This window comes from Aquarana catesbeiana, linkage group LG04 (assembly GCF_042186555.1).
Source record: "Aquarana catesbeiana isolate 2022-GZ linkage group LG04, ASM4218655v1, whole genome shotgun sequence".
Lineage (NCBI taxonomy): Eukaryota > Metazoa > Chordata > Amphibia > Anura > Ranidae > Aquarana > Aquarana catesbeiana.
This window is the reverse complement of record NC_133327.1, coordinates 365,360,394-365,375,916: the sequence shown is the minus strand read 5'-3', so window position 1 is coordinate 365,375,916 and position 15,523 is coordinate 365,360,394. Positions and strand designations below refer to the sequence as shown.

Below are 15,523 nucleotides of genomic sequence, written 5' to 3'. Positions count from 1 at the left end.
CTAACCATAGAAAAATTGAGCAAATATTATTAAAACAAATTTTTTATTGCATTATTTTTTAGCAAAATTCTACTAGTATGGACAGCTTAACAATTTAGGGGCACAATCATTTCATTGCATTATAATACAATAGGTTCAATTTGTCTCTAAATATTTTACACTGTATCTTCTTTCATTCACACTAGGCTCAACTGAAAAGCAATTTGATTGACCTGGCTAAGGTAAGGATAGCTGAAGAGGATGTATAAAGCTATATACTTGCATCCCATGTATTCTAAGCAAAATTATTTATGAAGACCTCAGGGAGAATGACCTGCCAAGTGCTTTTTTTGCTAGGCTAATACTGATATTTCATTGGATGATATATGACATATATTGAAAATTATATATGACATAGATCATTTAAAAATATATATTTTAATATATGGGAAAAAGTAAAAGAAACATTTGGCCTCTACCAGTCAAATCAGTGGAAATTGAAATTCTTTATGGATTGTTTTCTGAAATTACCCAGAACTTGTTCAACTGCAACATCCACTTTTTCACTTTATACCGTATACACATATCAACTGTAATGATTACCTTGTAGGTTTTGCATTGTATTGCAGCAAACACAGATTTAAAGCAAAACTCCAGGCACAGACATTTTTATAAATTCTTTTGGAGAAAAAAAGTTTTCTTTGATAAAGGGTGTTAAATGTACAATTCATAAATTTGTATATCATGGACATTATGGCTGTACTTCTGTCAATTGGGGCTATGAGAGCTGCAGCTCTCATACACAGAAGAGTTAAGCCGGGGACACGCTAATCATTTTGTCAGCTCCGTTTGGAGATACTGTGAATGGATAAGGGGAGAGGCGGGTAAAAAGTACTTTTTTTCTCTTAAGAATTTATAAAGATGTCTATGCCTGAAGTCCTGCTTCAAGTAGCTCATCTCTGATTTGACTGAAGTTTATTATTGACTTCTTGAAAATTGTTTTATAGTGGTTAAATTGGTTGTAAAGGCAGAACATGCATGCAGCCCCTGTAAATACATACCTGAGTCCGATCTCGATCTAGTGATGTACACTAGAGCTGAGCCTCTCTCGGCTCTATTGCACCTCATTGGCTCAGATAAAGCAGCAGGAGCCATTGACTCCTATGGGGACACAGAGCAGGGCTCGGGAACAAGCATGGGAGCCAGGAGCATTGGCAGGGGACCCAAGCAGAGGAGGAGCGGGGCTGTTTCTCAGAGCAGGTAAGCATAACATATTTTTTTTAATTTAATTTAAAAAAATAGTTACGCTTTACAATCACTTTAAGATGCCTAGTAGGAGAAATAAAAAAATCTACAAGCTCCAATATCACATATTGATCAATATCAAGGAGGAAAATGTCTCTTCATGTAAATTAAGAGCCAATACACATTGTTACGTGCAGTTTTGTGGTGATCAAGAAATACAGTGCGGCAAAAAAGTATTTAGTCAGCCACCAATTGTGCAAGTTCTCCCACTTAAAAAGATGAGAGAGGCCTGTAATTGTTATCATAGGTATACCTCAACTATGAGACAAAATGTGGAAACAAATCCAGACAATCACATTGTCTGATTTTTGAAAGAATTTATTTGCAAATTATGGTGGAAAATAAGTATTTGGTCACCTACAAACAAGCAAGATTTCTGGCTCTCACAGACCTATATCTTCTTCTTTAAGAGGCTCCTCTGTCCTCCACTCATTACCTGGATTAATGGCACCTATTTGAACTTGTTATCAGTATAAAAGACACCTGTCTACAACCTCAAACAGTCACACTCCAAACTCCACTATGGTGAAGACCAAAGAACTGTCGAAGGACACCAGAAACAAAATTGTAGTCCTGCACCAGGCTGGGAAGACTGAATCTGCAATAGGCAAGCAGCTTGATGTGAAGAAATCAACTGTGGGAGCAATAATTAGAAAATGGAAGACGCAAGATCTCACCCCGTGGGGTCAAAATGATCACAAGAACGGTGAGCAAAAATCCCAGAACCACACAGGGGGACCTAGTGAATGACCTGCAGAGAGCTGGGACCAACATAAAAAAGGCTACCATCAGTAACACACTATGCCGCCAGGGACTCAGATCCTGCAGTGCCAGACATGTCCCCCTGCTTAAGCCAGTACATGTCCGGGCCCGTCTGAGGTTTGCTAGAGAGCATTTGGATGATCCCGAAGAGGATTGGGAGAATGTCATATGGTCAGATGAAACCAAAGTAGAACTGTTTGGTAGAAACACAACTCGTCGTGTTTGGAGGAGAGAGAATGCTGAGTTGCAACCAAAGAACACCATACCTACTGTGAAGCATGGGGGTGGCAACATCATGCTTTGGGGCTGTTTCTCTGCAAATGGAACAGGACGATTGATCCGTGTACATGAAAGAATGAATGGGGCCATGTATCCTGAGATTTTGAGTGCAACCCTCCTCCCATCAGAAAGGGCATTGAAGATGAAACGTGGCTGGGTCAGCATGAGAATGATCCCAAACACACCGCCCGGGCAACAAAGGAGTGGCTTTGTAAGAAGCATTTCAAGGTCCTGGAGTGGCCTAGCCAGTCTCCAGATCTCAACCCCATAGAAAACCTTTGGAGGGAGTTGAAAGTGTGTGTTGCCCAGCGACAGCCCCAAAACATCACTGCTCTAGAAGAGTTTTGCATGGAGGAATGGGCCAACATACCAGCAACAGTGTGTGACAACCTTGTGAAGACTTACAGAAAACATTTGACCTCTGTCATTGCCAACAAAGGATATATAACAAAGTATTGAGACGAACTTTTGATATTGACCAAATACTTATTTTCCACCATAATTTGCAAATAAATTCTTTCAAAAATCAGACAATGTGATTGTCTGGATTTGTTTCCACATTTTGTCTCTCATAGTTACATAGTTACATAGTAGGTGAGGTTGAAAAAAGATACAAGTCCATCAAGTCCAACCTATGTGTGTGATTATGTGTCAGTATTACATTACATATCCCTGTATATTGCGGTCATTCAGGTGATTATCTAATAGTTTCTTGAAGCTATCAATGCTCCCCGCTGAGACCACCGCCTGTGGAAGGGAATTCCACATCCTTGCCGCTCATATTTGAGGTATTCCTATGATGACAATTACAGGCCTCTCTCATCTTTTTAAGTGGGAGAACTTGCACAATTGGTGGCTGACTAAATACTTTTTTGCCCCACTGTATATTGCTTCTTACCACAAGCTTTTGCAGTACAGTATGCACACATCTTAATATCATTTAGAGTAAAGCTGACCATAGATGATTCAGGGTTTTTTTTTTCAGCCACCAGATTCCTCCATTCACACAAATGAGGTATGAGGTAGATGGAGGAATCCACTTCCTTGTCGGGACATTATGTTCTGACAGTGGGACCCTCTGCTGTCAGAATACACAGAATACACTAATTGGTGGCTGCAGCTGCTGATCGACAAACATTTTCCAGCATGTCTCCTTTAACACAAGTCGATCAATCAACTTCTGTCAAGAAGGAAACAAACGCACACTGATGGAAATTGGCCCACTCCTTCCTGAAGTGGCCAAATTTTCAATCAGTGTATGACCAGCTTAGACGACTGTAAGGTCAAAAGCTACAGCCATAATGTTGACATCCCCATCACTCTGATTGAGTTGCCTTACATTTTATATTCAATTGGCTGCAGCAGATTAAGTGAGAATCCCTTGCTTTGCTTCATATTGGCTGCAGCAAGAAACAGACCTGAAAACCTTAGTGGGATGATTTTGCCACTGAAACCCATTGAATACAACAAGTGATACTTTTATCAGAATGGAAATTGTCAGGAGAAGCTTTAAAGAGTTATACGTTCTTCATCAGGTCAAAAACCTTATGTACTAAAATCCCAGATACATAAAAGAATCCAGGCTGGTGATTCAAGCCATTAGCTTTAACCTAAAAATTGAAAAAAAAAATCAGTTTAGGATTCATTAAATTAATTAAAAGTATATCTGACGTTTTAGATAAAGTAGGGGGCTAGCTAAAACCCCATCACATTTTTTTTATATTCCTTTGTGGGGGTTTTTTCACTTTCTGGCCTCCAGACACAACAAGATTTGAGAGGAAGTCTCTTCAAAGAGAAAAACCCTCTCACTGAAACAGGTGCCTCCATTGGAAGAGATTCCTTCACCTCCAGTTCTGGTGACAAATCTCTCCAGCAGAGTAGAATACAAAAGAGGTTATCTAACGCAGTGTTTCTCAACTCCAGTCCTCAAGGCGCCCCAACAGGTCATGTTTTCAGGATATCCCTCAGATGAAACAGCTGTGGTAATTACTAAGGCAGTGAAACTGATCAAATCACCTGTGCAAATTAATGTAAAGCCTGAAAACATGACCTGTTGGGGCGCCTTGAGGACTGGAGTAGAGAAACACTGATCTAACTATTCACTTTGTTGCTGGCGCTGTGGCAAGGAACTTGGCATAATGTTGCATCTGTGGTGGTCCATAGCTGAGACCGTACTGGAAGGCTGTATTTCAACTAACAGCGCATATTACAGGAAATAGACTACCTGAGCTACCAGAATTGGCCTTATTCTCTATCTTTCCAGGATCACCACAGATGGCTAAGAAGGGCCCAACATGCTTTATCTTTGTCGCAGCCAGAGCTATCATACCCAAACATTGGAATTCTAGTGTCATTCCCAGTATTAAAGAATAGGTGTCCGAACTAAATTAAATTATGCGTATAGAGGAATTGACAGCGATCCAACAGGAGAAATACCCCAAATTCATAGCTAAATGTGGGGCTTGGAAAGACTTCAGCATCTCAGATATCTTGAGACAGCACCTGGGATCTAGTTTCTCACCAAATATGGATATAAGTAATCGTGAAGGATATAAGGTCATCTCACCATCCCCCCCCCCCTTTTTTTTTTTTTTTCGTTTTCTCTGCAATTTATTTTAATGGTTAAAGGTATGGGGATGCAAAGATCTATGCACGAGTATAAAATTGACTGACAAACTGGCTTCAATTGATTTTTTGTGTTTTGCTTATGAAGCCAAATGCAAATTTGTGATGTTAGATTTTCATATGTGACTAAGTGTATCATTAAAAAAATGGTTCAATAAAGTATGGGGAAAAAAAAATCTCTTCAGCAGAGGCACCAACATAAAAAATCGACAGGTTCTAATGCTTAGGCTATGCATTTTTCTTTGAAAAAAATGGCTTCAGATGTTCTTTTAACCCATACGCTGCTATCAGTGATGTATACCACACACCATGGGAAGGGTTAAAACAAGTTTAGGTCTGCAATAGCAGTCATGAGCTTTAAATCTTTTGGCTACAATGTGGATGTGATCAGGCCCGAAGTGGGCCTACAAGCCCATTTGTGATAGCAATTTAGGTAAGTAAAATTTGTCTATGTAAAATGTTAAAGTTTTTGTAAAGGCAGAAGGTTATTACTGTACTGCATTCTATGCAGTGAGGTAGGAAACAGTCTGCATGTGGCTTCCCTCGCAGCTCCCCCTAAATACATACCTGAGCTTGATCCAGCAATGTGCACAAGAGCTGAGGCTCTCTCCCTCATTGCTGTTGTCAATCACAGCAGGTGACGAGGGAGCAGGAGCGGATACACAGAGCAGGGCCCTGGAAAAAGTATGCATGAGTGCCCCCATAGCAGGCAGCTTGCTGTGGTGGCACTTGGCGAGGGAAAGCAGCCAGGAGTGCCGGCAGGAGACCCGAGAAGAGGAGGATCTGGGCTGTTCTGTGCAAAATCATTGCAAGGAGCAGGTAAATATAACATGTTTGTTATTTTATTCGGAAAAAAAAAGACCCTTTAATATCACTAAGTATTGTAATTTATTGTCATTTTGCAGGCAAAAACAATTTTGAGGCCCTGACATACAGTATATACTCAAGTATAAGCCAAGTTTTTCAGCACATTTTTTTGTGCTGAAAATGCCCCCCTCAGCTTATACTCGAGTCCTCCTCTGCAGCCTAATCCCCCGCCGCTGTGATACATTCAGTCTAATTGCATGCCTCTGCCTCAGCCTCATGCCCCTTGATCGGCGTTGTGCTGGCGTTATCTCCTGGCGCTGTGCCCATCTGCAGTCTTATCCCCCGACGCTGTGATACATTCAGTCTAAACGCAGCAATGCAGTGTAACCAAGCGCCGCCTCCTCATCCTCGTCCATGATAGGCTGAACACTGACTCACTGCTGGGAAACTGAGTCAGTGTTCCGTCACGGAGGAGGAAATGTAAGAGGAGGAGGTGGCACTTGGTTACACTGCATGGCCACCGATTAGACTGAATGTATCACAGCGCCGGGGGATAAGACTGCAGATGGGCACAGTGCCAGCAGATAACACCAGCACAACGCCGATCAAGGTACTTGAGACTGAGGCATGAGGCTGAGACTGAGGCATGAGGCTGAGACTGAGGCATGAGGCTGAGGCATGCAGATGGACAGAGTGAAGCTGCAGATGGGCATTGTTGACCCTCTTTTTCCACTTACAGTAGCTGCTGCATTCTCACCCTTGGCTTATTCTCGAGTCAATAAATTTTCCCATTTTTTTGTGGTAAAAGTAGGTGCCTCAGCTTATGTTTGGATCGGCTTATACTCGGGTACGGTATTTGGTATCTATTTAATTTTTTTAAATTGGGCTTTATATTGTGTTTGCATGCACTAAAATGAATTTTAATGTAAAATATAGGATAAACAGTTGCACAATCATTGTGTAACATAAATTATTACAACTACTATCTTTTTATTGTAAAGGTTATCTGCTTTCAGAAAATATTTAATGGTTTGGGTTTATAGGTAATTTTCAGGACAAAAATGTGCATTTTAGAATATATGTAAAAAAAAAAAAAAAAAGGTTCCAGCAGCAAAATGGTTAAAGAACAATTATACATTTGCAGTGACATTTAGGCTGCAAAAAATAAGAAAAATTTTCTACTCAAACTGTAAAGCCTCGTACACACGATCAGATTATCAGACAAATTTTCGTCCATTTTTTGCTGCTTGCTAGCCTCATATCAAAAATGCAGAGGTTACTCAACATACGAAAATTATGATACCACAGAATTCAATGTCAGAAGTGATGTAGTGTGTTGAAGAGTTTTGTATGTATTCTCTCATTTCTGAGCATGCGTAGTCATGCTCTTACGATTTTATTTCCGACGAAAACTGTACTATTAAACGAGAATCGGACGTTGTGTTCATGTAGGATAAAAACTTTATGGCCTGCACATTCAGTTTTTGTTGTCTGAAAATTTGTAATCGGTTGTCGAAAGCACCATACTAACGATCTGAAAATTGGCAGATCGTTCGTCTGACAAAATTTTACTTCCGATTTTCTTATCGTTTGTACTGGCCTTAAGTGTGGAATATTTTAAATTGGTGTCATTAATGAAATAGTTAAAACACTGATGTGTTCATTTTTTTTAGCCAGGGTATTAGCAGTGAAAAGGTTAAAATACAAGATTTGATTGTTATCAGGATGTTAGCTGTGGAAGGGTTAAAGCATGCATTTGTTGTGGATTTGTCACCAGCCTGTAAGAAGCTCAGTTGGGTTCTGAGAACACAATAGCTTTTCCTACGATCTAATTTACAACACTTGTAATCACAGCTCCTTTGCAGGGTATTTTCACTGGGTAACAGAAATGGCATTAGGAGATTACATTTGGAAAGTCATGTTGAGCACTAATAATCATTGTTGTGAATTCTGTTGTGAAAGAAGAAACATAATATTGCGTGATCATTTAGCATTTGCTAGATCCTGTGTTAAATTTGGTAGTATCTAGCATTGTCCTTCGTACTGCATTGTGATAAAGGAAATCATGAATGATCTAGTATGAAGCCTGTACAAGTAATATTCTACATAATGGCATTAACAATCACTTACTGACCAGATTTCGCACTTCTGAATTTAGGGTGTTTCTTTACAATAGCTGTGTCTTTTTTTGTGGATATTAGACTCTTTTCAAAGAGCTGTCACTGCAAATTTTAAGCACCAAGGAAAGATAACGATTTTAGCCTTGACATCTTTCTCACTTAACCAAACAAAAAACTGTCTGATGTTCATTCAACCTAAGGTGATCTCTTGAAGCAGTCTTGTGTTTTAGTCGAGATGCACGTTTTGTTTTTTTTTGCTAGGAACAATAGGGATGAGATTTTCCTCTTGTCATAATAACAAATATTGTATGCCATGTGACAACACAACCAGCTTTTCAGATGTAACTGTGCTTTCTTACAGTTGCAGGAGGCAATCAAGGCTGGCAAAGGTGTGACTTCAGCTATTGACCTGTGCCGTTACCATGGAAACAAGGCTCTGGAGACCCTGCACTGCTTCCCTCCCTCAAAGGCCAGATCCGCCTTAGAGAACATTGTATATGCTGTGACCAGATTTTCATGACACTCTACGTGGCTGAATAATGCAACACATTTTTATTATTATTTTTATTTTCATTTTTTTAATTTTATTTAGCCTAAATATCGTGGACTGTAAATTATATTGTCATCAGGGGGCCCTAACTGCATTCTTCTTTTGGTTTGCACACATTATGCAATGAGTGTTGAAACTATTTTTTTCTTGTTTGAATAACTAAAGATAAAAATAGAAGAAGAGAGAAAAAAAAAAAAGGTCAAATCGTTTTCTCTTGTCATGCCAGAAGCATACTTGAGGCTAAACAAGTAGAAATAATTAATGAGGTTTGCTGCTGTGACCTCAGCAAATGGCCAGGAAATAAGTCCTTATTGATTGGACATAGCCAGGGATGGCGCCAGTGTGGTGGCCTGTGGTTTTCCTGCTCCTTGGAGGACAGAAGGGGTGGGATTCTGCAGGTGTCAATAGGAAATCTCTTCTGTAAACTAAGTTGAGCATATCTATGCAGTGTGAGCCCACATCAAGGACACTCCTCATTACCATGAAATGAGAGACTGCTTCATTTAGGTGTGCGCTTAGACCTTTGTAGAATACTGTTCATTAAAGCACTGTTGTTTTATTTGTATTCTGTTCAAGTCCCACATTTGCAACTTTTGACAGTTTACATTTCATATCTGCAGGAATAATCACTACGTGTTTTTATAAATATTAGTATTTTCTGACTGAAAGGTGCATTGACCTAGCAATGCATGTAAAATGAATTTTTAACCTGTTCAATGTCAAAATCAGAATACAATCAGTCAATGATAAAAGAGATAGTAATCAAAATTATGAGTAGATGTATGTGTGAACATATTTTCAGCCAGTCTGAAGACATGTGCTGAAGTGTGCTGAGAAATGATATGAATGGAATAAAAAAAACCCAAGGAATCATTAGCATGCATTGACAAAATAATCAAGTTTTCTTTGTATTTTTTTTTCTAAAACATTTCAGTGTTTTTACAATTATTTGAATTCTTTTCCTGGGTAAATAAGCCTAGAAATATCTGTTTTTATTTTAATCTCTTAAATACTATTTATTATACATTTATGTACACCAATCATATCATAATTGATAGTTTTTATACTGTTGTCAAAATGAATGTATGACTGATTCTTGTTCTGTTTTGTTAGTTTTTTTAAATATATTTTAGGTCTCTAATTCTCCCGGGTGGTCTAAAGTAAAGGACAAAAAATGTAAATTGGATATGATCCCAGACAGAAAATGTATTGCGCAGTCATTACATTGTAGAAAACAGTAATTTTTTTCTTTTCCAAAGTAAAAATATATATTTGGTAGTGTGTCAAGCTGGACTTGGGTTCATATGTATTGAATGTAGACGAACGAGTGGATTTCCTCAGTATGCAAAATGTTTTCTTTTCTAACCTTAGTTTGTCAGATTAAACACCTCTGAAAACGCCATTGACAGAATATAAGGTAATCACATCGTGGAACCTGAGCCTGTCTCTGTTTTGTTCATCGGAGATGATTTTTGTGGTTTGCATGCATGCAATGTGAGAACATCGTTGACAAGAAGGCTGAGTTTACACAAATGATCTAGATTGAGACTCAGCTACCTTTCTTCCTTCTGTGGTGTAATTACAGCCCAATCCGGAGACAGCTAGCACAGCAAACAGATTTCATTACATCGCTCACTCAGACACTTGAAGTAAAGTTATTTCAGTTAAGTTCTCCTTTCCTCTCACCTAGCAGAAAGACATGTCACAAAGTTATCAGTGATTTAGCTTGTTGCTTTCAACTGGATAGGAAATAGCTTCTTTTTTCTTTTGTTGTATGTAAGGACTGCTGAAAGTAGTAGTAGCTATATAAAAGACATTGGAGGTTATTTACTAAAACTTGAGAGTGCAAAATCTGGTGCAGCTCTGCACAGAAACCAATCAGTTTCCCGGTTTTATTGTCAAAGCATAATCGAACAAGCTGAAGTTAGAAGCAGATTGGCTACCACGCACATCTGCAACAGATTCTGACTGCTCCAGTTTTAGTAAATCAACCCCTGTGTTTCATATGTGTTTACTTTTTCCATTTTAAGCCATTATACACTAATTGTGGTGTTACAGACCTAACACCAACACATGTTGTAGAAGTGCAGGGGTTGGACACAATTATGCAAACAAGTATGGTAAAAAAACAAAATTGTTACCTAATATAGTGTTGGGAGACCTTTGGCACCCAAGACGGCCTGAATTCACCTGGGAATTGAGAAATATAAGTCTTTGATGGTGGATACGGGAATCTGATACCACTCTTCATGCAAAAGTCTGGGTCACACTCCTGTGCAATGTCCTTTTGTCTCTTTCTGTCAGTTGACCATTTTGACCACACTTATGTTTATCAGACAACATTTTCCCGGGACCTGCATATGCCATCATAACCTGTGATACTGTACCTCGCTACACCGCAAATAAATTGGCAACTTCAATCACAGAGACACCAGCTAAGCGAGCACCAACAATTTGCCCTGAAACAGTAAGCTTGGACATGACTCCGTATTACTATTAGCACATTATGTACTCCTGACCCCTGCACTCTCTGCATTGTGTACTCCTGAACCCTACATTCTCTGTTACATACTCCTAAGCCCTCTCTACGATACCCACTCCTGACCCCTGTACACTATGCAAGTTCTGATCCCTTCACCCTGTGCATTATGAACTCCTGTGCCCTGAACTCTCTGTATGTCTATTCCACCATAGTGTGAGATGTTCATACAGACTGCTGTTAAAGGGGGATGGTGGTGGCAGTGCTTTAAGGAGTTTTGGACAAGCTGCAGAGGTTGAAGAGGCTCTGCCAACGCAGACTATGGTCAGTTAAATATCTATGGTGTTTAACTCTAAAACCTTCTCTTGTTGATTTTAAAGAGCTGCCATGAATGTCACCTGTAAAAAGGGTTCACAAGCAGCAGCACCATTCCAGAATCAAGAATTTAGAATTTACTCCAGTGTTTTTAATACAGTACTTTGCCCTGACATATCCAAGTGTTCAATGCAGTTACTTTCTTGTGTTTCCTTCTGTAGCCACTAAGTACCAGGGCACATGTAACAGACCCCCTCATTGCCCTTGGTACTGTAGTCCATTTGGAGGATTGGCCTTTACTGCTACCTCTTGCACACAAATGGGGGGGTAATTCTGTATATGCAATCACTGGCAGAACTTGTGTGTAGGGGGTTTCTTACAAAGTTTTTTATATGTCTGTTGGGGACCACCTGAACATGGTTCACTAAATTCCCTTTTTCTCCTCACTTGCTAATTCCGACACAAGCATGCTGGAATTCTCTGGTTCAGTCAAATTTTTTTTCTGTGTATCCGTTCGTTATCAGATGTGGATTTTATGCTCTTTCTGAAGAAATACATTTTTCTGATTGATTTGAGTCTGCAACTATTATACCCAAATAGGAGAAGTTGTTTTTTCCCTATTGCAGGGGTCTTTCCTACTCTTCATTTAGTGGAATACACTGCTCTTGCTTCAAGTTACTCTGTGTTCCATCACTGGCTTTGATTGTTCTACACCAAATCATGTCACAAAGTCTTTGCTTTATTCTGTGACTTCATTACAAAATTTGGAAACACAACATTCTCATTGTATCTATACCTTGTCATACAATGCTTAGCTGGTCAAATTTTTCTTGCAAAGGTCTCATGTCACTACACGTGTGGACAGCTTGGTTAAGTTTCTGGGCAACAGAATTCTTGTATAAGAAGCATTTATTTTGCTTAGTTTTTGAGGAATGTCTCTTTGGATCAATTTAACTCCGTACTTCCTCCTCATTTTGTACTTTCATTCTTTATGTGTCTGCGCACACTTTAGCTGATCTAATTTAAGTCCTTTCTGGTCTTGCGTAGGTGTCATTGCCCCAGTTCCTGTGGCAGCATGTTTTCTAACCTATATGCTGTTCCCAAACCCACAGTGGGGGATTCATTCCATCTTGCATCTCAGTTGTATTCATTCTAGTCCAGAAATTATGGAGACAACCCCCCAGATCGGCCTTCACCTCCCTGGATCAAGGGGACTTTCTAGCTTCTGTGGACATCAATGTCACATACCAACATGTTCATTTTTCCAGTGCATCAAGGTTTCCTTCACTTTTATGTGGGCCTACCCTTCTGCATAGCATTTGCACCTAAGGGGTTCTCTAGGGTGTTGACCCCAGTTTTAGCCCTAGTGCAATCTTGAAGCATCCCCTTACTTGAATATTTAGATGACCTCCTGTTTATGGAACATTTGGCACAGGCTCTCTCAAACATCTGGATTTGAGTATCCAGATATTACAGCAGTTTAGATGGATTCTGAAACTTCAGGAATAAGGATGAGCTCCGGTGTGTTCGCACAGCCCACGTGCAGAGCTGCCAGGAAGTCGGCACTGCGCTGCGCTAATCACAGGCAGTGAGACATTTCCCGATCTCTGCAGCCGTGCATTGGGTAAATGTCTCACTGCCTGTGATTAGCACAGCGCAGTGCCGACTTCCTGGCGGGCTCTGCATGTGGGCTCTGCATGTGGGCTGTGCGAACTTGCCGAAGCTCATCCCTATTCAGGAATCATCCCTGGAGCCTACACTTTATTTGGAGTATCCTCCTGTAATGCTAAAAAGAACTCAGGTCAGAGTGTTTCTTCCACAGAGGAAATTGCAGACTCTCTGATCTCAGATTTGAGTGTTCCACTCCAGAAGCTGGCCGACTTTCCTGCTCCCAGCATAGCAGAGATCGATCCACAGTCGCTGGCTGAGTAAAGTAATGTAGAAAAAATGATCCGCACTCCAGTTGTTGCTCTTAAAATTTCTTTATTTTATTGATTAGCCACAGTGAACTTCACTGTGGCTTTTCAATAAAATGAAGAAATTTTAAGAGCAACAACTAGAGTGCGGATCATTTTTTCTACATTACTCTACTCAGTCGGTTTGCCTAGTTTAACGCCAGACCTCTTTAGCACAGCTTTATGTTGTTGGACAGGTCAATCAAGTCCCTGGACAGACCAGTTTGATTACCACGGAGGACCAGGTCGCCTTGGGCCAGGTGGCTCAAGTACCTGGCTCTGGAATCAGGAAAGTCCTCCTTCCCGTTTTCTGGAAGATCTTTATGATGAACGCCAGCCTGTTGGGCATAGGAGAAGTCCTAGACACCATATAGATGCAGGGGGCTTGATCATCAGAAGAGTCTGTTTCCTGTTCAACATCCTGGGCCTTCGGGGCACTTTGGCTGTCTCTGGAACATTGGACCTTCCTGGAAGGTCATCTGATCTAAGTTTATTCAGACAATTATATGGTGGTGGTGTACATCAACCAAAAGGGAGTAACTTGATATTTCACTGTAGTAAGACAGGTAGTTTGGATTCAGACCTGGACAAGAGCAGACCTTTACGTTACCACCTTTCTGCCATCTACATTCCAGGTATAGACAATTGACAGGAAGATTTCCATAGCTGACAGTGCATTGCCCCACACCCAGAGGTGTTCCAGGATTTGTGTCGCAGGTGAGGGATGTCCAATGTGAACCTCCTTGCCATCCCATGTTGTTAAAAGCTAGGAAATCTATTTCTGGCAAGATTTATCATTAGACATGGAAGGCATGGGAATTTCTACATGGGACAAATCCTCTCCTTGCTGCTGCTGGATTTAGATCAGTGTTTGGCTATCACCGCTTTTAAGGACCAAGTTTCTGCTCTTGCTGGTATTTCACTCCTTTATTTAGACCTTTGTACAGGGAGTCTCCCTTTTCCTTCCCTTGTTAATCTATGAGATCTGAATCTGGTTCTCTGCATTTTAAAGACTGCTGTTTGGACCCATTTGTGACGTGTCACATCTCTATGAAATTCTCAAGGTGGTATATGTTGTAGCCATCATTTCTGCAAGGCAAGTGTCTAATCTGGTGGCCTCATACTTTAAGAACCATAATCCCTGGATTGGCCCCATAAGGCTACACCAGCTTCTCATTTCACCAAGATGTGTAAAAACATTTTGACTAGTTCATAAAGCAAAGGTAAAATGATACAATTGCTGTATATACTAAATTTTGAATATACAGTGGATTTGATTTCACTGATTACAATATTGTCACACAGCTTCTTTAAATTTGACATTTCTACAGATGATGTAAAAATGTATCTTCTAAAAAGTGGCTTTGAAAATATAAATCTACAAATAACAGATTAAAACCCTAAATCTATGTATAAATTGTGCTGCTTTTGCCTATCATGGATGGTAGCCTCTCTAATCAAGGTAAAAAAAAGTGTATGTGTACCTAGGTTTTTTTGCCTGGACATAGTGAGGGTCTCCAGGGTTTATGACTGATATGGAGAAAACAAACTTGTTTCTTAGAACCATAAAAGGTCCTGTCCTGGGGCCTAGAGGCTTTGTAGAGCTTTTGGGAACAAGCCTTCATTGCTGGGTCCACATTTAGCAATTAGCCAGACTTAAATATTAGTCTCAGTATTAGATTCAGCGGTTCATGGGCCATTATATATGTGAGCTGACTGATGCTCAGGGCTCTCTTGTTGTCTGCTGTGGGAGCCTTCTGCTGGGTGAAAAGGCTTACAAAACACAAGAAGATAGAAGTGCTGTTGTTTTGGGAACCTTGTTGGTCAGGAACTGACCCGAGTTTCAATGATTGCTTGGACAAACAGATGTTTTGTATTGTGCTATAGATTTTCTGTACAGAGCTCTCCTGCATTGAAAATGTTTATTTGCTGCTAAATAAAAGTGCAGGGCAAACCTGTCTAGACTATACTTGTGAATGATTTACCACAGCCATATATGCACACTAGCCAACAAAAAAAAACCTAAACTGTCATGTTGGATCCAAACTGCCATGCTAGGGGCACGACTGTAAAGTGTTGTCCCTTACTTAAAACTATCCTCAGCTATATGGAATATATAGAAATGTACAAACTAAAGCTGGCCATGCTGTTAGAACGTTCAGCCTGCAGGCTGAACAAAAAAACTAACAGATTCCTCCATACACAAATAAGGTGGATGTAGGAATCCCCTCCCCTTGTATTCTAAAAGCTGCATCCAACATCCAAACATGTCCATTCGACAGATGTCAAGCAACTTCTATCGAGTGAGGACTGCCACACACTTATCAAAATGAATTTCTGTATAGCC

General features: G+C 40.1%; 1 protein-coding gene across 2 annotated transcripts in view; it reads left to right on the top strand.

Moving 5' to 3' along the window:
- Positions 1 to 8,986, top strand: part of PDSS2 (decaprenyl diphosphate synthase subunit 2) — a 339,874-nt gene extending 330,888 nt beyond the window's left edge. For both annotated transcript variants that reach the window (XM_073627025.1, XM_073627026.1), the window contains exons 8-9: positions 186 to 221; positions 8,239 to 8,986. In XM_073627025.1, the coding sequence (XP_073483126.1) occupies positions 186 to 221; positions 8,239 to 8,397 (195 nt within the window). In that variant the 3' untranslated portion in view covers positions 8,398 to 8,986. The remainder of the gene's footprint in view (positions 1 to 185; positions 222 to 8,238) is intronic.
- The last annotated feature ends 6,537 nt before the right edge of the window (positions 8,987 to 15,523 follow it).